The sequence below is a fragment of the Cydia splendana genome, chromosome 15 (assembly GCF_910591565.1).
Source record: "Cydia splendana chromosome 15, ilCydSple1.2, whole genome shotgun sequence".
Taxonomy (NCBI): domain Eukaryota; kingdom Metazoa; phylum Arthropoda; class Insecta; order Lepidoptera; family Tortricidae; genus Cydia; species Cydia splendana.
The window spans coordinates 4,582,836-4,606,936 of record NC_085974.1 but is presented as its reverse complement, the minus strand read 5'-3'; the positions used below and the strand labels follow the sequence as shown (position 1 = coordinate 4,606,936).

The 24,101-nt window shown below is 37.9% G+C and overlaps 1 protein-coding gene across 1 annotated transcript in view; it reads left to right on the top strand.

The window, feature by feature from the left end:
- The window catches only part of LOC134797471 (chromosome transmission fidelity protein 18 homolog), a 55,697-nt gene extending 35,416 nt beyond the window's left edge, over positions 1-20,281 (top strand). The window contains exons 17-18 of the mRNA XM_063769705.1: positions 13,652-13,706; positions 19,727-20,281. Of these exons, the coding sequence (XP_063625775.1) occupies positions 13,652-13,706; positions 19,727-19,830 (159 nt within the window). The 3' untranslated portion in view covers positions 19,831-20,281. The remainder of the gene's footprint in view (positions 1-13,651; positions 13,707-19,726) is intronic.
- The last annotated feature ends 3,820 nt before the right edge of the window (positions 20,282-24,101 follow it).

Sequence of the window (24,101 nt, the reverse complement as noted above, 5' to 3'; positions counted from 1 at the left end):
AATAACGCCCAGAATAGCGTGGAGAACAATTAGGTACTTTATTAAGAAGGTGTATTAAAGCCAAAGTGCATGGAATTAGTCTTGTGGATTAATAGTTAAAAATTTTCTTATTGACTGCTATTATATTTCACACATCTGTACCTTCATTCTGACTTACAAATATGTCAATAGGTTTATAGGTACATTGTTACGAATAATAGTAGTTTATGCGACTGCTACATAATGAAAGTCATTAAAATACGAGTGTGGGTTTAAGAAACGAACGAAGTGAGTTTCTTAAAAGGATCACACGAGTGTTGTAATAATTGATCGCCAGTGTTATAATGCCTAATTGTAATTATGTACAGTTACATACACTACTTTATCTACACACATATTATTACCTTCTATTATATATTCACTAACCCCATATTTGAGCCGACATCCATCGTTGCTCTCTGGCGGAACTCGCAGATTTGAGAGGTGGCGTCTCCTAAGTATCTTCTTATCACTCATTTTACACGAAACTTTAGCTTAAAGTTTGTTTAAAAACAACAAAACAAATTATTTTTATACCTAAAACTAATTAAAAGATAAACTGTACGTCAAATGGCGGTAAATGAAAACTTTTCACACATGTCACGCATCCGTAGTTTTTTTTAATTCATAGACAAACGAATGAAGTCCCTATTCTCATGTCACTCGGGATCAAATGTCGTACGGTTTATATTTAAAAAATATACTGAATTGACGTTTCGTATCGATAATTGTTTTAATATCTATGGATACTGGAATAGACACCCACTTGAGTTTTGACAGCTGTCCCAAATTTAAACTCATTACCTTACAAAAATCTATAATGTATACTTGGTCAACCAAATCTTGTCAGTAGAAAAAGGCGCGAAATTCAAATTTTCTATGGGACGATAACCCTTCGCGCCTACATTTTTCAAATTTGCCGCCTTTTTCTACTGACAAGGTTTGCTTGACCATCTATAATAACTTTAAAGTACAGATTTTACCTACTACCACAGATAAGAAAGTTCTCATAGTAAAATTGGTTGGAATAATGCTGGTCATTTCCTACGGTTTCTGAATGCATTTTAGAACACTAATGATATGTGCGTAGATAAAAATATTATAGATATACCCTTTTATCTGGCAGCATTTTTTAGTTAAGTAATCTTCAATTTCAACGAATTTTTTATCCGCAACCATTATCAGATTTTCCAGTCTGTCCAATCTTCATCAAATAATAAAGACAACAAGATTTTTGCCATAACAGTATTACCGTTTACGACGTTACCACGTAATTTCCATTTCGGTCCGCATTACAAGGATTACAGTCCCAAAGTCCCAATTTACAACCCTCGCACTATTATTGTAACTAATCTTGTCACTAAACAAACATAACACCAACCACCAACCATTCCAAATTAATCTTTATTACCTTTGAATAAAGTCCTTGCCAATTGTCATTTAAAGACTGGTAATCCCTAGTCCGATTAGGAGTTCCAAATTCAAATAGGCTCAAATAATGCGGTTCGAAATTTAAACACGCGTATAATTTTTAAAAATTGGAAGCCATGTGCATAGCCGTCGGCAAATTTTGTCAGCCAGTGCGGGGTTGTTAAGTAAGCGTTAACACAAATGTACGGATAAAATGTAACGGCTTCATATTACGCTTCGTTATTTGTAATAATTTAAACTTTAAAGTAATTGTAGTAAAGTGCTATTTAAAAAATAATGTATTGATGAGATGCGAGATTGCGAAAGTAGGGTCCTGAGATGTATTCATAGAGGGTAAGATAATAAATGTTTTATTGACTTGATCATCTGTCACAACCTATACTTTTGCTGTTAAGATTGCGGCTAACTGCCCGATTCGAACTTTAAGATACGTCAATTAATAGATCTAGAAACGATATGGATTAGACGTGTCAGTGTCAAAAGCGATGTTTTTGTTTGAAGAAACGTCACATTTGACACTGACATATCTAATCCATATCGTTTCCAGATCTATTAATTGACGTATCTTAAAGTTAGAATCGGGCCGTAACTTTCCTTAGCTCACAATGTTTGTAACTTTAAAAGGTTTAGCTTTCTTCTTTAGTATGATTCACACTTCTCAGATTGTAATGAGTATTAACTCATATTTCCATTTCGTTTCTTCTTTTTTAGGGTTCCGTACCCAAAGGGTGTCCGTCTGTCCGTCTGTCTGTCTCCAGGCTGTAACTCATGAACCGTGATAGCTAGACAGTTGAAATGAAGATGTATTTATGTTGCCACTATAACAACAAATACTAAAAACAAAATAAAATAAATATTTAAGTGGGGCTCCCATACAACAAACGTGATTTTTGCCGTTTTTTGCGTATAATGGTACGGAACCCTTCGTGCGCGAGTCTGACTCGCACGTGGCCGGTTTTTATATTAATTTATTTCGCATTCATAGTCACAAAACTTGGGAATTACTTAGTGCCTACTCTTAGTCCTATTTTAAAAGATTGTACATACCTACTTGGATTCAGATTCCTCTATCCCTAATTATCATTTAAACCCAACATGTCAGGTGACGCTACTGAGGTCATTTATCGTCATATGGTTGATAAATAACCCTTCCGCGGCCACTGATCGTGTTGATGGGTTGGGGCGGAGATTTCGTGGACTTACTTCTCTGGATTCTATAATGGCCAATAAGGAACCCTTTTAGTTTCGCTGTCATTCCGTCTGTTCGTGACTTAGTGCTAAAGCTGAAATTAGCTATGTAATGATCTTAAACTATTTTTGTTAAAGTAGGTAGTAAAATAAAATTGTAGGATATATCCTTTCCCAGACGTAGGGCGATTGACTACCATTCAAAAATTCATATTACATATGTCTAAAAACCATCTTTACCTAATCAAACCAGCGGGCTCAGCACGGTTCCATTTTTATCGACTATCACTATGCGCGTCCCTTTCGCACTTACATACTTGTTAGAACGTGATAGGTATGGTGACAAGGGATAAAAACGCGACCGTGCTAAGCCGCCAGGAATCGAATTAGTCGAATAATTACCTAATATTAATATTTTTTTTAATAATTAGAATTCAAATCATTTATTTACATACAATATATATACAGTGGTACTACTAAACGAAATTAATAACTAGCTTAAATCTAAAATAGGCCCCTGATGCATTGTACCAAGGATGCTGGCGGTGTTTCCTCGCTGTATCGCAATGCTGATACGTTGTGCGAGGTAGCCGCCAGCTCTTCGGTCACCAGTTACGTCAACCAGACGCTTCGCGATTTCTGCGAACAACTTATGCGCGCTGGGACCCCATGGACCTAGAGTTTCGACTCCAAATGGTACCAAATGGTATTCTCTACCGAGGCTCTTATTGTATAGTTTATTCGAAAAAAAGCATTTTCTTGAAATCGTGGCTCAAGTAAATTGATATACATACCTACTTAGTAAATGAACACTTTAAAACTCCCAAAAGCTTTCTCTCACCACTACTGCCAGACTAAAGACCTGTAAGTGTAAACACAAAATTCAATATCCCTAACTCAAAAGCGACATTTGCCGCATAAAAACCCAGCATAATCGCCTTTTATGCCCGTCAGCAAACATGCGGCATATTGCTCTATCCCCTATCTGATTAACGCAAACATTATGAAAGGTCCCTTAAACAAAACGACGGTTTTACTAAGGCTACGCTTGGCGGTTAGGACGTTTTGTAGAAAGAACGCAAGCTTTGAGCCAGTGCCTTGCGGCCAAATGACTTGAAAATCAACGGGTTAATTACAGTTTGTTTATCCCTTTTGTGTGGTTAGTGTGCACACTTGTGAATCTTTGTGCTGACCGGGGTTAATAAATGCTTTTTCAATGGTTTAGGGACTTTAGAACGTATTCTTCAATCTTCAGCTTTAAAAACTAAAGATGACAGTAATAAAAATTAATAAATATTATGGGTAATTTTTTCTTAAATTGGCTAAGCCCACTGGTAAGCTCGATAAGGCTTGTGTTATGAGTACATACTTTTATAAATATAAAAATAATTATATACAATTATAAATGAATATAAAACATCCATGACAACATATTTGTACTCATCGCGCAAATGAATGCCCTCACCGAAAAAGTAAAAATAACAAAACATGAAAAGAAGAGGGCACTAGTTTCTAAAGGTATAGTTTTTGATCTTCTTTTAAGAAAATAATTACAAAAAAAAGTTACCTTAATGAAGATTATTTGGGTAGTTAAATGAAAAGATTCAAATTTAAAATAAACGACAAGAGTCTAATCGACTCTGGCGTTAAATACACAAGAAAGTTAATTACTCTCAACATTTTCCACAGCCAATTTCTTTTTAAATTAGATCGCTGGCTCTCGATAAAAAAATAAGATTATGCTTTAAATTCTCTGTGGACATTGATAGCCGATCGATCACCAGCCAGCGGGGAATACTGCGGTACAGTGCAAGTATTACAACCAGTAATCTGACTGCAATGTTGGCATAAGAAAGCCCTCACAATTTAAAAGACTCTCTCTCTTCCTAGCTATCTATCCCGCATGGTGGTGGGGTGGGGGGGGGGAGCTTTCCTTTTTAATCTTCTCCACTTCGCCCTGTCCACGACATCGTCCTCGGATAACTTGCACTCACTCATGTCCTTTAGCTACTACAACCTGTCTTGTTCTGGGTCTGCCACAATTAAAAAGACTCATAATTTTAAAAAGTTACACAAAGCATACTATATAAACCGGGCAATACCATAAATGAAAAGTTCAATACATCAAGGCTTTTGGCGTGCGGCTCAAGTCCACTTTCCTTCCATTGGAGTAAGTAAGTTGAATATATCCTCGCTCCTAAAATTTGACAGCTCCGAACAACTGACAGGCTCATATCGTCCTGCAAACTGGTAATTTGTGGGCCCCTTTACGGTATACTAATATATGTATTATCGCTCCGTCTGTGAGAGGCTTTAATCATCATCATCATTATCATAACTCAAGAGCTTTGCTCTTGTCGGTGGAGTAATCGCCAATCATTTCTTTCTTGTGCCAGTCTTTTAATTTCCTCATACGACGCATTAGTTTTTATTTGGCTGTGATAAGTAATTCTAGGTCTCCCTTCTCTTGTCTTTTCAATCCTGATTGAAGAGGCTTTAGTACTGTCAAATAAAATCACGCACTGTTTTTTAAAGTTTCAATACTGATAAATGTGTTTTAACTGCGATATCGGTGCCGAAGTTACCGCTATTAGCTGAAGCGGTAAATCGAATGTAATTTATAATACCGCTTTGTTATTTGCCTAACTTTAGGAGTTATATTGTTAAGAGTTTCTTTGAAACCCACGAGAGTATGGCTATAATTTATAATATACTGTACATTTTGTATGTGCAGCAAGAACACGTACCGTACCTATATATACTGGGTGGAACATTTCTAGAGTCTGAGCTGAAAGGATAGTGTTATTTAAGTGATATACCATCGAATTATTATCATCGTAAAGCTGGATTTAAAAGTAAAAACAAAATAATTAAAATGATATATTTTATATCAGTGACAACCCTACAAAGTTATTTACATTTTAAATTGACACATGTCATGTCATACAATAGGATCTACTTGCTAGGGTTGAAACATACAGATTTTCGCACTAATGTTTAACAAACTGTATTTCAAAATTCGGTTTCAATACGGTTAGAAATATTAACGTGATTATTAAGTGAAAAATAAAGTACGTAGCCTGAACAATTCCCAGTTTGCGTAAAAGTCCTTTCTGTTCGACCCGATATCGATCGTGAATTTTTATAAAGAGTTTACTACTATTTTGATTATTTTTTTTTCTCTCCCGTCTCTCCCCATTTATATATACATATACTCGTAAGATCTACACAATTTCTTAGTTTTTAATGGAAAATATAAATTGGATGACAGTAAAAACAAACATTGTTTTGTCTATCAAAGTACAACGGCCTCTTAGCCTAGTCGGTAGTGACCCTGCCTACGAAGCAGGAGCTCCCGGGTTCGAATCCTGGTAAGGGCATTTATTTGTGTGTTTATCACAAATATTTGTTCCTCAGTTATGGATGTTTTCTACGTATATAAGTATTATATATACCTATGTATTATTATTGTCATCTAATGCCCACAACACAAGCCTTATTAAGCTTACTGTTGGACTAGGTAGAACTGTGTAAAATTGTCCTATACATAATATTTATTTATTTATTTAAAGTGGCTCTATTTTGCATAGTTGAAATATAGCTCAGAAACATTTATATTTTATATATTACCTGTACACTTTATTTTATAAGCCTTTGTCCAAAGAAAAAGAGGAATATCATCTAAAACAGATTTTTCTTTACCAATAGTAAATTATTTACATACTGCCCACACAAAGTACCGCAACCCCTTTACATAATCGTTTCAAAGGCCTATTTAGAACATGAATCTCGAAAATTCCTATCTTGCTATAACTTGCTTTTCCAAAAACACCCTTAAGGCTTTCTACATAAAACTCTTATACATAACTAATCTAAGTGGGTATTAAGGAAAAATATTCCTTCTATTATCTGTGATAGAAAGCCTCCATAGTAAATAGTGTAACCAATATATTTTTAGGGTTCCGTACCAAAAGGGTAAAAACGGAACCCTATTATTAAGACTCCACTGTCCGTCTGTCTGTCACCAGGCTGTACTATCTCATAAACCGTGACAGTTGAAATTTTCACAAATGATGAATTTCTGTTGCCGCTATAACAACAAATTCTAAAAACAGAATAAAATAATATAAGTATTTAAGTGGGGCTCCCATACAACAAACATGTTTTATTTGCCGTTTTTTGCGTAATGGTACGGAACCCTGCGTACGCGAGTCTGACTCGCACTTGGCCGGTTTTTTTCGTCCTCTCCTGAATTCTTTATGTGCTTAAAGGCTATTTGTCCCGGGCATTGTTTGCTTCTATTGACCCCTATGCGATAAAACCACTGGCGTAAGTATATCAATAGAAAAACAATGAGGTCTCGATAAACAAGGGGGTAATAGGGCTATTAAAGGAGGCATAGATTTATGACAATGATATAAACATCAATTTTGCATGGACGATATTGGTCGACGATGTGGTTGCTCAGAGTATCCCATTTGAGAATAGAGTTTAACATTAAGTCGTTAAAATTTATACAATTTAACAAACTAAAATAAAACTATTCTGTTGTTTGTAATATGTAAAACTCAAACGAACTATGTAGCAATATTATGCCTTGATCCAATAACTAAACTGATATCTACCACCAAAACCGAGGTTTTCTAGAGTATAACTAAATTATTACAATTTCCGTCCATATCAACCTTCCATTCCAAAACTGTATTTTTTTATTCAGAACTGTGATAACCATATTTAAACTTCATAAAAAATAGAATAAGTTTACAAAATGCTAAAATATCGCATAAGAAATAAAACTGAATTGCCTACTTGAACGTATCCACTCAGAGAGCCTCGCAAATTGCCCATTACGGCGTAATATCGGTGCCACATCCGATGCCTTAACACCCATCATTTCATGGTCGGGCATAAAAGTTCTTAGAGCAATACATACCAGGGGCGGAACGTTATTTACCGCAATGAGCTTTTTATTTATTAAATATCGTAATAAATACTAAAAGTACAAGATTTCTGTTGTAAAAACCAGGTAAATTCAAACGTACACTTATTATCACAATGACATCTAAATGTTATTCAGTTATCTTGCATTTCGCTTGTACTTGTTCGTACGTGTATCGAGCGCGACGCGTGATAACTTACTGACATCATTCAATATCATTCCGATGTCAGTGTACGTTCTTTCTATTCTATGTGATATTCTATTTATTCTATGTAAATATGATGGAATTGGCTTTGATAGTAAGTAACAAAGTGTTATTCAAAATAGTATCAGTACTATACTCTGTATCTTTAGGTATTTAAATAAAAGTAAACAAACAATTGGTACATTTTCGGGTAGTTATAACATTTATTGGTTAACCGACCAAATACAAAACCACCTGGATCTGTCACTGAACGACCTGACTTTTTGATCATGTGATGTTTTCATCTACCTTCAACTGGCTTAAGGAGCCATTTGAGGGTAGATTTTGTTTACTCTTTTTTAAATACCCAAAGATACAGACTATAGCCAGAGGAACTCTGAACTGGCATTACAAAACCTGTACTCGAAATCAATCCATACTTTCAAATATTTATCACAAACATATTTCAGGAGCGGATAACATTTTTCCGGCCGGGTGCACCAGGGTAGGGGTAGGGTATCTACAGACCTGCGGGGTCCCGCCCACAAACAATACAATCAGAACCAATCTGCCGCGCAAATAGGAAAATAGAGTGCGCGACGACGCAGGGCCGCAGGCTGCTTGTTTTATGAGAATTACGGCCCAATTGGAACAGATACCTAGTGTAGTCGTGCGGCTAATAAGGGTTTCGTTTAACATGTCGGTAATAACGAGTGAGGATTTGACGACTTTTTTAAGTAAAGTTGCTGTTGATTTTGCTAATTAGGGTTTGGGTTTTGTTAACATGTGTGTAATATATACCACAGTGATCGAACAAGTATATTTAGCTGACTTATTGCAAGGAGTTTTAAAACAATCGCGTTGTTGGCGTCATGTAAGCCTACAAAATTTATTAGAAGCATTTGATTTCTCCTTCAAACTTTATCGAAATGAAAGAGCCTATAAATACCTAATTGAAAACATTGACAATTTGATTAAATTTGGTCAATACTTTAACCCCAGAAGTTGAAGGCGGCCGCCTTTGTGTGGTCAAATGAGTCAATGGAACACATTGAGTAAGGCCTCATTTAGGGCTGATTTAGACGATGCGAGAACTCGCATGCGAGTTTCATTACATTGCGGGTTTTGATCGGTCGGTTGAATTGGACGTAACCAACAGTCCGCAATGTAACTAAAATCGCATGCGAGTACGCGCGCCGTCTAAATCAGCCCTTAGACGGTAAGAGAACTCGTATGCGAGTTTCAATACATTGCGTTATTTGATCGGTCGGCTGAATTGATGTGAGCTCAATGGTCCGCAATGTAACTAAAAATCGCATGCGAGTTCGCGCAACAACAAACAACAACTGAAAAGCAACGTAAATCGCTCGAATGGAAAAAAAGTATTTTAGGTACCTCAAACTCTCACCAACGACACCAACATGAACTCCAATAAAAATGGCACTGTTAATGTGGATAGTAAAAGAGGTACTTTTACTATCCACCAGATTTACGGGCTATATTCCAACATCTTCAAGATGGAATCAGTATTTGAGCGACTGCTATCATTACAACTAATCCTTTCACGCACAATCACAATTGATGATGGCCAAAACTACAAATATAAAATTACCCTTTCCCCACTCCAAGCCCGAATGCGGCCCCACCGTATCGCGAGCAATTTCCCGCCGGTCATTTTTCATTGTTCACAGTTGGAACTAGGCGGGTATCTATTTGCCAGCTCTCGTAAATAGAGCGGTTGAGTTTACGAGCGGCGGGCATTGGGGAGTGCGCGTAATGCAATTCTGGAGCCTTTTTAGGGTTCCGTACCCAAAGGGTAAAACGGGACCCTATTACTAAGACTTCACTGTCCGTCCGTTCGTCCGTCCGTCCGTCCGTCCGTCCGTCCGTCCGTCCGTCCGTCCGTCCGTCCGTCCGTCCGTCCGTCTGTCACCAGGCTGTATCTCACGAACCGTGATAGCTAGACAGTTGAAATTTTCACAGATGATGTATTTCTGTTGCCGCTATAACAACAAATACTAAAAACAGAATAAAATAAAGATTTAAATGGGGCTCCCATACAACAAACGTGATTTTTGACCAAAGTTAAGCAACGTCGGGAGTGGTCAGTACTTGGATGGGTGACCGTTTTTTGTTTGCTTTTTTTTCTTTTTTTTTTGCATTATGGTACGGAACCCTTCGTGCGCGAGTTCGACTCGCACTTGCCCGGTTTTTATATGGTAGGTTTAGGAGACAAATGAGAACATAATACAAGTGCAAGGGCACTATGCCCATTGTCATAGATGATGGCGTCAGAAATTGAAAAGAATCCGAAGCGTAATATTTGACGTATCTTAAAGTTCGAATCGGGCAGTATGTAGTAGGTACCCGCTTGCGATCCGGCATATCAAAAGATAAACCCTCTTATTCATAAATACGTTGACAAAACACCTTAATCATTGAAATCCGAAAAATCGATGATATATATTAATATCAAAACCATTACCTTGGCTATCGGTGGCACTGCTACAGCCGCATTCCGTGCGAAGCTAGGTAAAGACTACTAGGTACAGAACACCCCCAAAAACAAATCTTCACAATACATCTTTCTTTCCAACGCGATTTGCCCAACCCATAATAAAGTTTCCAAGTAATCCCACAATACACCTTCATTTTGATCGAGCATATCATCGCGGCGTCGCGCGGTAACTTTTATGAGTGCGAAATTGTGTTTATGCGGGTAGATGTCGCGATTTACCGCCCGCCTACCCGCGTAATCGGAAATATTGCGCTGGAACGAGGTTGACGCGTGGTGTAGAGTGTAAGCGGCTGCGATTTCGTGCGAAATAAATGATTATATATTTTGATACATTGTTGAGTTTTATAGAAAATCGAATCTGCATTATCGCGTAGCTACTAGCTATAATAACAACCGTTTTAATCAGACGATAATGGGATGCACCAGTGATATTATACCGATTTGATTTAAACGTCAGTACCGTGATAGGATTTTTTGTGTAGGCCGCTACTTAGCTTTTAATTAATATTTTTTTGAAATATCTCTGTCAACATTATAATTTTCAATTTAAGTTACATAAAGGTGCAACCGTACCGCAGTTAAATTTTGCGGAGCAACTATGTGCACCACGGTAGCATTAGGACCGGTCGACGTTGCAGTTGGCTTGCTATCGGCGTGCAATTCCCATACAAATTGCAGTCCGTCTGTATCGACCCTTAGGTAACTTACCTAATTACGGTCTGTTGCAGAGTGTTGCCCCACAAAAGTTAACTGCGGTGTGGATGCACCTTAGTCCCTTCCCTTCCTTCCCTCCCTTCCCTTCAACGCGCTCGGTCCTTAAGGGCTGATTTAGATGGCGCGCGAACTCGCATGCGATTTTAGTTACATTGCGGACTGTTGGTTACGTCCAATTCAACCGACCGATCAAAACCCGCATTGTAATGAAACTCGCATGCAGGTTCTCGCGTCGTCCAAATAAGCCCTTACGGTACTCGCTCTTACCTTGCACCAACCCCGTATAGTATTGTGGGTGCTCGGCGCCTCTAACAAACTAGTAATTGGTTTCATATTGCCGCCGTCCGCCGCTGATACTGTTTGCCTATCAATTTCGCATCCCGATACACTAGTTACCGATCTCGATGGGATTTGTTTCGTACGATCTAGATTATAATGGGGGAAATAAGAATTTTTTAAGGATTATATACATGTATAACCTAATTATGTACAGCCAACTGTAAAAATATGGGTGTAGCCAATTTATTCAAAAATATGTCCCATATAATATAATTTCTGCACCCATATTTTTACAGTTGACTGTACCTACCAGTGGCGAACCGTTAAAATACCAGCAAAGCCAGACCGAGCTTCGGCTTAATATTTGTTCAAGACCTGGGGGCCTAGGCAAGATAACAATCGTTGATAGAGAATATGGACTGTTTTTACCAGTCCTTTATATCTTTGGTGGAATTATTCACCTTAATACTACTTGGTATTTCGTTAACTATATCTTTTAAAATAAATTTATTAACTTTATTCTGATGCAGCAAGGTTATTGCTCCGAACATTTCAACATTGATATCATAACGCAGTAACGTAATAAATCCCCGTCTTTCTCGGTGAATTCTCATCGGGCTACGCTCCTTGCTACGATGCTACGAGGCTCCGCTACGGCACGTAGCACTGCATTGCGTAGACACATGTCTGCGAGAAATGAGATTCCACTGCATTCGATTTAAGAATTTTGTTATAAAGAACTCTAGTATAGCGAGTTAGAGATTCGAAGTCGAACCTGATAAATATTCGTATTGGTTTTTTGTCACCATTTAAAAATAATTGCTTATTTTCATTACTTTTAAATTCTAATTGACCTTTGAAAATCTTACGACCCGATTCGAACTTTAAGATAGATCTAGAATCGATATGGATTAGATATGATATTAGATATTTTTTTTGACATGTTTTTCTTTGTCATGTACAAATCACGATCACGATCCTTATTGGGAGACACAATTAATCTTATTTCATATTAATAAATTAATCTAAGAAATCTAAATCTAATCTATTATTTTTTATTTTAAATTTATAATGTAATTTTTGACGATCATGATGAGAAGATAAACATAATTTTGACGAATGTAGCAAATTTATAGTGTAATTTTCATCTTGAAATATAGAAATCTAAATCTATGTCAGTGTCAAATGTGACATTTGTTCAAACAAAAACGTCACTTTTGACACGGACACATCTAATCCATAACGCAAGATCTATTAATTGACGTATCTTAACGTTCAAATGTAATAAGAGACAGCAGTTGTACCTAATGTACCTACAAATAAAAATGTGTAATAGTAACCGTACTTTTCTACTTACATATAAAATAGAAAAACATAACCTCAAGCACGCCGGCGCGCAACGCCCGCGGCGCCTGCGTCTACAATTAGCGGAGTCGTCACGCCGATGTCGTTAGTCGCGATGTCATTAGTGTCACGTCGTTAGTGTCAAGTTGTTAGCGGCCGCGGTTAGTGTCGCGGCGAGTGGTGCTTGGCTGTGAGGCGTGTTGAGTTCTTTAGGGCTGTACCTTTAGCCATAGACTGCTATCCGCAGACTTCATGAAAAGGTTTTACGAAGTCCGTGTGGCGCTCGCTTCTTTAAAGTAGTTTAAACACAACAATTGACAACTGAAATAAATGTCATATACTAGGAAAAAGTGACCAAGGCACTGGAGGCCCCAGGAATCGAACCAGGCCGCGTAGCCAAGATGCCAATCGCTTACGCTCCGTAGCGATCGAAACGCAACTGTCACTCACACTAATATGGAAAAGTGATAGAGATAGAGAGACATAATGCTTTTCGTTGTCGAAGCGATAGCGATTGTAACCTTGGCTAGGCCGGCAGCGTCCTCTGCTATCGCGGCAGGCACTGGAGGCCTTGGTCACTTTTTCTTAGTATATGACATTTATTTCAGTTTATAATTGATATAGTAGTGTTTCTACTTGAAATAAAAACAAATTAAAATATTTTCTGAAAATAATTTAATTTGTTCTAATACTTCTAATAGTACCTATACAACAATTGTTGAGAATAGCCGTTCAGTACCAGTTACCGTTCTCTTTTGTAGCAATCAAAAACTATATTGTATCGTGTTCTTGCATAGAGTCAGTCCATGAAAAGTCTGCAGCGGATTTGATAGCCCACGCAGTGCACGTGTTATTTTAAACGTCAAACTTCTATGAAATTATGACGTATAAATGACACTTGCACTGCGTGGGCTATCAAATCCGCTGCGGACTTTTCTCGGTCCGACTCTAGATATATTTTTGTCTATCCTTTTCACTCCTCATATTTAGGTTCATTAAGTAAATGTTAGATTAATAATTATGATATTTATTGCAGGTACACAAGGATTTCTTCGGGCGCATAGTCCCATTGTCTCAGGTGCAAAGATCAGGTGAGTCTCTTTATAAATGAGTTCAATTTCTTCGAATGGTATTCAAGTATTCAAGACATTAGAGGTTAATAATAGATATTTACTACAATATTTAAACGCTGTAACTCGTAAACGTATTTCCTCAATTTATGAGTGATTTAAAATTTTATGCAATGTCCTGTAAAGAAATGTTCATGTTTTAGTGCCTTTTTTTCACCACAAACTCATCTTCAAACAGTTTTTTCGTAAGATGGTCGCTGTTCACTATACCTAGTCTGTGTCTTTTGGTATATAAATAAAAGTAAATAAACAATTTGTACATTTTCGGGTAGTTATAACATTTATTGGTTAACCAACCAAATACAAAACCGCCTGGATCAGTCACTGAACGACCTGACTTTAACCTACATTATTTGATCGTGAAATGTTTTCATCGGGTCTCTATTGTTTCCCATAAAGTTTTATGTCATAATGTATTGTTAACCACATTTTCGTTAGTCATAATTTGGTTTTTCTCAGAAACGCGTAACTTTTCAGGATTGCCATAAAACAAACCTAACCTAACCTAACCTATCAATAGGATAACCCTACGAAAATCCTGAAAAGTTAACGATTTCAGAATTATGACTAATGATAATCTGACTATCATTACAGTATGACTTTCAATAATTATGTCAAACAAAGGGACCCCGTTTTCATCTACACTCAACTGGCATAAGGAGCCATTTGAGGGTAGATTCGGTTTATTTTTATTTAAATACCTAAAGAAACAGAGTATAGTGAACAAAACGCCCTTAAAAACGTTTACCGTTACCTTCAAAAAAGTTTTAATCCTCCAACATTTCATATACCTACCGAAATTGTCGTAAATTCATAATCCACATAGCAGTCGGTCCCCGCAACCGTCTTTATCACATAACGTTAATCTCCGTCGCACGTCCGCCTATTATTCTCAATTACGGCAGCGAAAGGGTTGTTAATATTCATTGGCGCGCCGACGCCGACTCGCGCACCTGAGCCCGCCGATTCGCCGATCGTGGCTTAATAGATTGGGAATTGTTTTTGAGGTATAACGCGGTTATCACACTGTGTGTGAGATAAATAGCGTTATGCATGTATAGCGATGTACCGTAAGTAAGTACATCGGATCGGATCTGCAACCAATTTGAAGACCAACTTTGCCGTCGGGCCATACCTATTTGCCGTCAATAATCCGTTTTCAAAAAATGTAATATGTTAGCTGCGTAAAACAATTGAAGTGCGAAATGACACGTCGATTTTACTATAACCAAGTTAGATAATTACCCCTTATTCATTAAACTTTACGGGCCTAATTTAGTTAAATTATGTTTTATCCCTGTCTTACAAATACATAATGTGCAGCGGGACAATTTCGACTGCGGCATAATTTCAACTAATCGAAATATCTTCCATGTTTTACATTATTAACTAGAGTCACACATAACACATCTTTTTCGCTATCTGGACATATATGGCACTCTAGTTAATAATGTAAAACGTGGAAGATATTTCGATTAGTTGAAATTACTCAGTCGAAATTGGTCCGCTACACCTTAAGTCAAAATAACAGATAAACGATTCATAGCTAATTCAGGCCAGTAACGCGTTTGCGCGCGTATTAGAGTGCAAGGTCACAAAGCTGAGTTTTGTGAAGTAGATACGAGGAACTAAGTACCCCACGCAGAGAGGCTCCATCGGCATGGTTATCTGTTCTGATTATGTTACTTATTTATGTACAGGGACCATAACGATTACTCACCATCGTCAAATTTTCCTGACTTCAAAATAGCCTCTTAAAACCAAGCCTTTACAATCTACAAATTCCTATAAGTACATAATCGTATCTGCGCCAAGCCTTATTCCTAGCCATTCCCATTTTAAAACGTCACAAAACCCCTTTAATTCCCACGGATATAGTCCTCTTTAAATTAGCAGCAATACCCCCACCACCCCCCATCGTTAAGGTGACTGGTTAATAATCTCAACGCGATTCGTAATGGGATTGAATGTAAATTCACTCGGCGTCTACATTTATATTGTTTCTGGCGCGTACAGTCGGAATTGATATTTAATATTTAAATCCGATTCGGGAGCTCATTATACTTGGCGGGGGATGCCTAGGCATTGGTGTGTGGTGTAAGATGAAACCTTAATACAATGTCTACATTAACCCCGTTGGTAATATGTGCTTTACGTTTTGATACTTTCTAATTCTAACAAAGTCAAAGTGGAAGGAAACAAAACGGACATTGTCCTAAACAAAAAAAAAACGAATTGCAGGTTCCGATCGACAACACGATACCGATCCAATAATATTATAAAATCTATTAACACATTCAGTGCTAGCAAGAGCTACGCGCTGCGAGCGTAGCTCTTGCTAGCATACGGGAAAACCCGTATGTAGCAAAAACGCCTACGAACGGTGAACTCGCCCAGCGGCTCGCTGGCAGTGAATGTGTTAAGTTCTACAGCTGTATCGCCTCGTGCTTATCTAGTGAAAATGTTACTGAATTTGTACCTTTATCACACTACCAATTCCTAACAATTACATCTGACGAGAAAGGCAAAAATGTATATTCAGTTAGTGCACACACTAATCACTTTTTAATTCTCAAATAAGTCTACAATAAAAACAATTGAAGCCCGCTCAGCACATTTCAAATTCGGAAATCTCATCGGGCTCCCAGTTGATTAAAAAGTCCCAAATCAAATAGTCTCACTGTACAATGAGACGAAGTTATAACGAGCCGGCGTATAAATTAATTGTTCCGAGCTCGGCTCCGCTCCCCCGCCGCGGGCGGCCGGGAAATCGACTTTGCTGTTTGATTCCACTGTTTATTGTAATGGATGTGTGATGATTAGCGTAGTTTCAAGGGTTTAACCGAGTGTTATAGTTATAATAGAGACAGAGAAATTAGGGATCAACAGTCATGTAGAGATATACCTACCGGATAGGTTTACGGTCCCTTTTCTCACTAAGGTATGGAAAGTGCTTAAAAATGTGCAGAAATAGCAAAGATCAATCAAAAAATTCTATGAGCTGCTAGGGCAGGTGGCGTGTACGTGACATACATACACCTCAGGCTTAGCTAGTGCTCATTTTGCCGGCCTAGGCCGGCAATGTCAATATGTTGTCGTGCGACTCACTTTAAAAAAATATTTTCAAGGGAAATTACCCTAAAAATATTTATCTACCTGGAATGAAAATGTTAAGTAGGTATCTCAAACATTTATAATGTTTTTACCCGATCCTATTACAAATTCGTATCAAAGGCGTCATTTACCTAGGTATTTACTAGGTTAAAATTAACCTATTCTCTATCACCGGGAAGCACTTAAAGCTAACACAGGGAATAATGAAGCGTATGTTAATAAAGAATATGCATTATGTAACGACATCTAGCGCACAATGGAGTAATTAACTAGCGCAAACACTCCGAATGGCGTTTTATATGACTTTATACATAACCATCCATACTGCGAGTGTAATGGGAAACGCAGGCGAAATTGGACTTTATTGTTATAGGTTTTAGTTGAAATTAATTTGCTGTGTGAGTCTGCTTTATTTTCGGTTTGCTGAGAGGATATGTAGATGATTCGTGTTGTTGGTGGATAGGTAGTTTTCTTATGAACTACTTTATGTTTGATATACTATTAGTCTCTTTTGAACATTTTAGATAACATTCTATGTTTTGTAATCAGCTACCAGTGCCCTGTTTATCAAAAGCTTGTAACTTGTAATACAAGTGGAAGTCCCTTTTTGACAGCTTTTGTTAGAAAGGGACTTCCACTTGTATTACAAGTTACAAGCTATTGATAAACAGGGCACTGGTCTTTTTCGCTTTTGTTTTGTAATCAAGTGAAAACATATTGAACAGTCTTGTCCACCGGACAGAATAGCACATACACTAGGGCAGCGGTCGGCAACCTTTTAGCAGCCAAGGGCCACATAGCAGTTAACGAAGTGGACGCGGGCCGCACTTTGTTAATATTTATGACTTTATCAGACATTGTCATTTGTCAATATTACATAGAAAATAACCAGGGAGCCTCGCGGGCCGCAAGTGAGAGGTTCGCGGGCCGCATGCGGCCCGCGGGCCGCTGGTTGCCGACCGCTGCACTAGGGAATATATGGACCATAAGACAAGACAGATAGAAATAATCAAAAATGGGTTTTCGGACTTTATACATATGGAAATACATTTATGTAGTACCAAGTATTTGGTACCAACTGCAGTTTACAGACTGTTTAACGTAATATTTTGTAAGGTACTACCGATTATTTCAAAAACACTGAACAACAAAAGCCTCAACTAACCTCAATAAGACGAAGTAAATACCGATTCCCTTCACGGTTATCCAGTACATTACTTACAAACCTCTGTACTCCGAAGAAAATAATAAGTCTGTCCTTTACGCGTTTGTATAGTTCCCTCTCTAATACGAATTGTTCATTCGTTTTACCTCTGTAATTCGGAACCTCTTTAAGATGAATAAAAACTACTCATAAGGACCTCTCTAAGTCGATACTCTCTATAAGACGAAACCTCGTTAACATGAACTTATTTATTTATTTAAACTTTACTGCACAGTAAAAATTCTACAAAAGGCGAACTTAATGCCAGAAGGCATTCTCTACCAGTTTCTGCTGCTGAACTTATTAGCGTTATCCTTTTGATTCGCGTTATCGAGGTTCCGCTGTGTATTCATAACAATACATTGTACCGCAATGTCTCCACGCTCATAAAAGCATAAACAACACAGCATTAGTTTCGATTAGGCTGAATTATCACTCGCCGTTATTGCAACATTAGTGCAGCTTAGAACCCCGTATAATTGATATAAACGCGGCGGCGGCATCTGCTACACGCTTTACATATGCGTTACATATTGCGGAATGGGAACGTATAAATAAAGTTACGTTTGAATATTTGATTGGCGTTTTAGTAATTAGTTAATAGCGTAACAATCGTTATTGTTTGAATTTTATAAAGAATTATAATAAGTAGTCAGTTGAGTGAAAATTTAGGTAATCTAAAAAAACGTTTAATAAAAGCAAAACCAGGCATAACAATTAGCGTTATGTGAAATGGAAAAAAAAAGTACTTGGAAAGTAACAAGTAAAACGCCCTAGGGCCAAAACGTTTTTTTTTTATTATTATTATGAATGGGCTTACTCATGGCCACAGACTAGCCGAGGCGTAGACGTGGCCTACGATGGAGCGAGCTCGCCCAGAAGGTGCCTGTTCACTCTTGATTTGAAGGTTGCCGGGTTATAAGAACACGGAAATATAGACGCCGGCAAGGAATTCCATTCCTTGGCAGTGCGCATAAGGAAAGTAGAAGCAAAGCGCTTCGTGCGAATTGGTGGAATATCTACCAAGTAAGGATGGAAACCGGCCGTGCGTCTAAAAGTCCGATGGTAGAATGGGGACGGTGGAATAAGCTCGTGTAGCTCTTGGGCACACTCCCCGAAGTGCAACCTGTAGAATACCGACAGGCTGGCGACTTTCCGCCGATGGGCCAAAGACTGAAGCTTAGCCGTTAGCTTCTTGTCGCCAATCATCCTCCTGGCTCTGCGCTCCACTGAGTCCAAAGCGGCGAGTTGGTATTTAGCCGAGCCATCCCACAGGTGGCTGCAATACTCCATACACGACCGGACTTGAGCTTTGTAAAGTGTTAGAAGCTGTCCAGGTGTGAAGTATCGCTTCACCTTATTTAGGACGCCCAGCTTTCTGGCCGCAGTTTGTGCTTTAGACTCTTTTCGACGTATAACTTTCAACGCGCTTCGTTAGGTAAACAATGAGCCACTTTCAGAGTATGAGAAATGACATGATGGCTTTAACAACAGGTGCTAATGATTTTAACAACCTAGATTCCTGCTTTCTCGTAGCAAAACCTATTATTCTGATACGTTGCCCATGATTCTAATGTAGTGAAACCGACGCTATGCAATTTTAAAGTAATTATATAAATAGTTCGCTACCAAGACTGTATACCAAATTTTTTTCGGTACGCAGATGCTGTTCCCGACGTGATATCGTCGAGCAGCGTGTTCTACCAGTACCGGGAGGGCTTCAACAACGCCGTGCGGCGGAACGTACGCACCAAGGACTTGTTATAGCTAATGTATATTCGTAGTTAGTATTAGTTTATAATTAGGTTTAGCGTTTAGCTAAAATCCTGTAACAGCGTGCAACATTCTACGTGCTTTGATAGAAATATGTTATAGCGAATGTAGCGGCAGGATAACTAGTTTGTATTTAGTTATCACTTAGAATCATGGAACATACAGTCTTTACATTTTGATAACAATTACTTTTTATATGTAAGTGTAGTGTTTATAAGTATTGTTTTAATGAACCATAAAAATAAGATATGCCTGCTTTTTTAATGTATTAGGTAGGTAAGTATCAGACAGTGGCAGGTCCGCTTTGGAAGTATTTATTAATTTTCGATACAAATGATTGTTTTTATAAGCCACAATAATGTGCTACCACTGTAAAACGGTACGTACCTACAACTCAATGTTCACAACATCATTTTTAAAAGTAAAATAAAAGCAATACACAAGATTACGTTGTTTCATATTACACCCAAGACCCCCCGCTCACATAAAGTGCAAACTTGCATTGTTAGCAATGTTTATTCGGTAGTAAATAGCGAACTTAGCTCGCCACCTGCGCCGCAACTTGGCGCATAAATCTTGGCTAGTTCTGCGGTTTACTGCGATGATCACCTGATACACACACTTATGTGTCTTTAAATAAATACGTATGTTCCCATCACAGAGAGTTGGATTCGAATCAATGTGGATATCATCAATATAATGAATCCTGTGTTGCAGTTTGAGTGTTAAATAATTGACAGTTAACATTATTTTGTTTTCATCAGTCAACCACTGAGTAGTGGTTTACGTTCAATTACAATTAGTACTATGTACTTCTTTTCGAAAATCAAATCTCAAATCCATCTTCTTCAAAAATGCATCTTCAAAAATCGTGCTCAATGACGTGCAATAGGGGAGGCCTATGTCCAGCAGTGGACGAGAGTAGGCTGACGATGATGATGGTGATGATGACTTCTCTTCGTGTGACTACTTTCCAGGAAATATACGAATTACTAACAAAATACTTCCATTAATTTGAAGATCAAAATTGCAAACATTTGCATATTATAATAAAGAAGAAGAAGGCCGACTCGAAAGTGCATTCTTTCGAATAAAAAAAAACTAAATCGGTCCAGTCGTCTTCGAAAAGTAGGGAAACATCCCGATTTCGACGAATTGAGAACTTTCTACTTTTTGCATTCGGTAAAAACATTATTTAGAATTTCCCTTTCCAACTTTCTCATCCACTCTTTCCTTTAATTGACATCTGTTCAAAAAACTCCCGCAAACTAATCACCACAATTGAGAAAGCATAACCCAAGTTTGTAAGAAACAAACCCTTTATTGCCAAACTTGGTTCATAAATACATCCCATAAAATCTAAGCATTTTCATTAGTTAATGAAAAATGGCTAAACTCCGAGATATACTGTTGTTCTTGCTCGAACTGTTGCAAAAATGCTGTAAATCATTAGAAATAATGGGTTTTACGATATACATAACAATATAATAATATGGAGGAGACAGTAGGAGTTACATAATGGGTTTTACGAAATGGACGACAGACGCGTAGGTAGCTAGGTAGTAATGAGTGTTGTTATAAATTGCAAGATGTCTACGTAAAGGCCAGAAGTAATTTTATGATAAGTGTTTCTGAACGAGTGTTTCTAATTTACCCAATTCTTTTTTTTACTCTGCTATGGAGTCATCTCGCTACGCCGGTGCCGTAGTGTTCCCAGTAGGTATACCTAGAGGCGTAACGACAATGTGTCGTGGTTAAATTCTCGGCCCGATTCGAACTTTAAAATACGTCAATTAATAGATCTAGAAACGAGATGGATTAGATATGTCAGTGTCAAATGTGACGTTTCTTCAAACAAAAACGTCACTTTTGACACTGACACATCTAATCCATATCGTTTCTAGATTGAGGTATCTAAAATGCTAAAAGTTAGAATCGGGCAGTCTGTCTCTTGTGAACTACCGAACATCGTTCTTACACTAAATTAGTACGGGTTTGGAAGCCCCAGTGTGTGATGACCGCGGATAGCAATTATGGTCAAGTTATAAGAAAATTGTCATGGCAATATGTTTACAGAATACCAGGGGCCCATTTCTCAAAAGCTTGTAACTTGTAATAGTTGTAATACAAGTGGAAGTCCCTTTCTAACAAAAGCTGTCAAAAAGTGACTTCCGCTTGTATAACAAGTTACAAGCTTTTGAGAAACGGGCCCCTGGAGACTTGTTTTTACAGTTTTTATACTCGAGGATTAGTTTATTTAAATTACTTATTTTTATATCATACATCATATTATTGAACTCTTGCTCAATAATATGCCGTCATTCACCAGAATTTTTTATCTCTCTATTTCTGTACATACCTACTTTTTTATCAGAAAATCGTGATCATCGGACGTCATTTGGATAAGTAGTACGATTTGCTTCCATCGGTTCCTGTTCGTATACAGTTCTACCGCAATGTTATACAACTCAACCCAATCTTCCTGCCTCGCTGTCAGCCTTACTGCTAGCCTTGCTAATCTTCCTGCCTTGCTGTCAGACTTACTGCTAGCCTTGCTAATCTTCCTGCCTTGCTGTCAGACTTACTGCTAGCCTTGCTAATCTTCCTGCCTTGCTGTCAGACTTACTGCTAGCCTTGCTAATCTTCCTGCCTTGCTGTCAGACTTACTGCTAGCCTTGCTAATCTTCCTGCCTTGCTGTCAGACTTACTGCTAGCCTTGCTAATCTTCCTGCCTTGCTGTCAGACTTACTGCTAGTTGGCCTTAAACATGTAATCTATTCATTGTCATTTTAAATTTCCGGTCAAGCCATTTCCGTCAGTAGAAAAAAACGGCACTTTAAAAAATGTATAGGCGCGAAGGGTTATCGTCTCATACAAAATTTTAATTTCGCGCCCTTATCTACTGATAAAGTGGTTTGACAGACTATATAACTCTCTTCTCCATTCTAGTTTATACTTATACGCTTGAGTTCGTTAATTCGAAATTATTTTATAAATATTTGAACAAAATATAATTTATACGTCTTGTTAATTTAGGTTACCCAGGTACCACATACTTGTAACAACTCATTTTACAAGTTCAAATGGTTTTCCAATGTAATTTACGCTTGTCAGGCGTGGCGGTGCAGCAAATCATGTTGAAGCAAACTTAAGGAGAAAAGTTTTTGACTTTAAATAACTTCTCCTTTGTTTTTTTTGTAAAGTTAAAAAAATGTCTTTTTTACTGACACTTAACGTGCCTCATGTTCGTACGTTTCGACCGCTTTGTGTCATGTCCTAAAATACATATTACCTACTTGTCACGTCATCACTTACTTACTATACTTGTATTACTTATGTGTATCATTGGTACCTACAAGCTAGCAAGTATGAAAGTATGTATAACACATATCTAAGCGTTATAAATAACGCACTATAACTTACGACGCGACGTCTCTAAAGGGGCCCACTGATTAACAGTCCGCCGGACGGTATAGGCCTGTCAGTTGTTAGGAACTGTCAAAATTTTGTTCTAACTGACAGGCCGATACCGTCCGGCGGACTGTTACCCTTTTGAACGCCAAACGGCGCATCCATTTGCCGTGCCACTGACGCCACGGGGCTAAAATTTAGTTTTGTGAATAAATAATGCAAACCTAAAAGTGGGGTGTTTTTCAGTAGATTTTCATCAAAACACGGTCGACGTCAAATGCCGTCTTTGGCGTCGTTGTCACGATTTTGCATTGACGTCAATTGCCGTCTGTGGCGTTCAAAAGGTTCATCAGTGGGCTCTTTGGCATTCAAAGGGTGACATTAGAAAACAAACAAAATATCATGTACATAATAGTTTATTTTGCAATAATTAAAACAACTAGGTATTTAAATGTGCCTAAGGTACGTATATATTAAGTATAATATTTATATTATCATACAAGTACAGTCGGCCCCAACAATTCCACGGTTCGTGCATAGTGCAGTGGTCGTCTCCCGGCTCTCTATGTACAATATGGGGCGGACTGTACGTCTACTTACAATACTATGTTATATGTATATCATAACTGTGTTAACATTTGTTCCGAGTGGTAAGTATTATTGCAATAAGGACATACAGGAAGGGAAGACAGTTGCCAAGATGTGTCGGGACTGTCGGGGCAGTTAAAGTGTGTAAAAATATCTGAACGTGCACTCTAATGCTTGCCTTGTTTACCCTTAAATTGATGGCGATTGAATATCGATAATTTTCGAAACACACAAAACAATATCTTTGTTTATTACTTATTAACTCT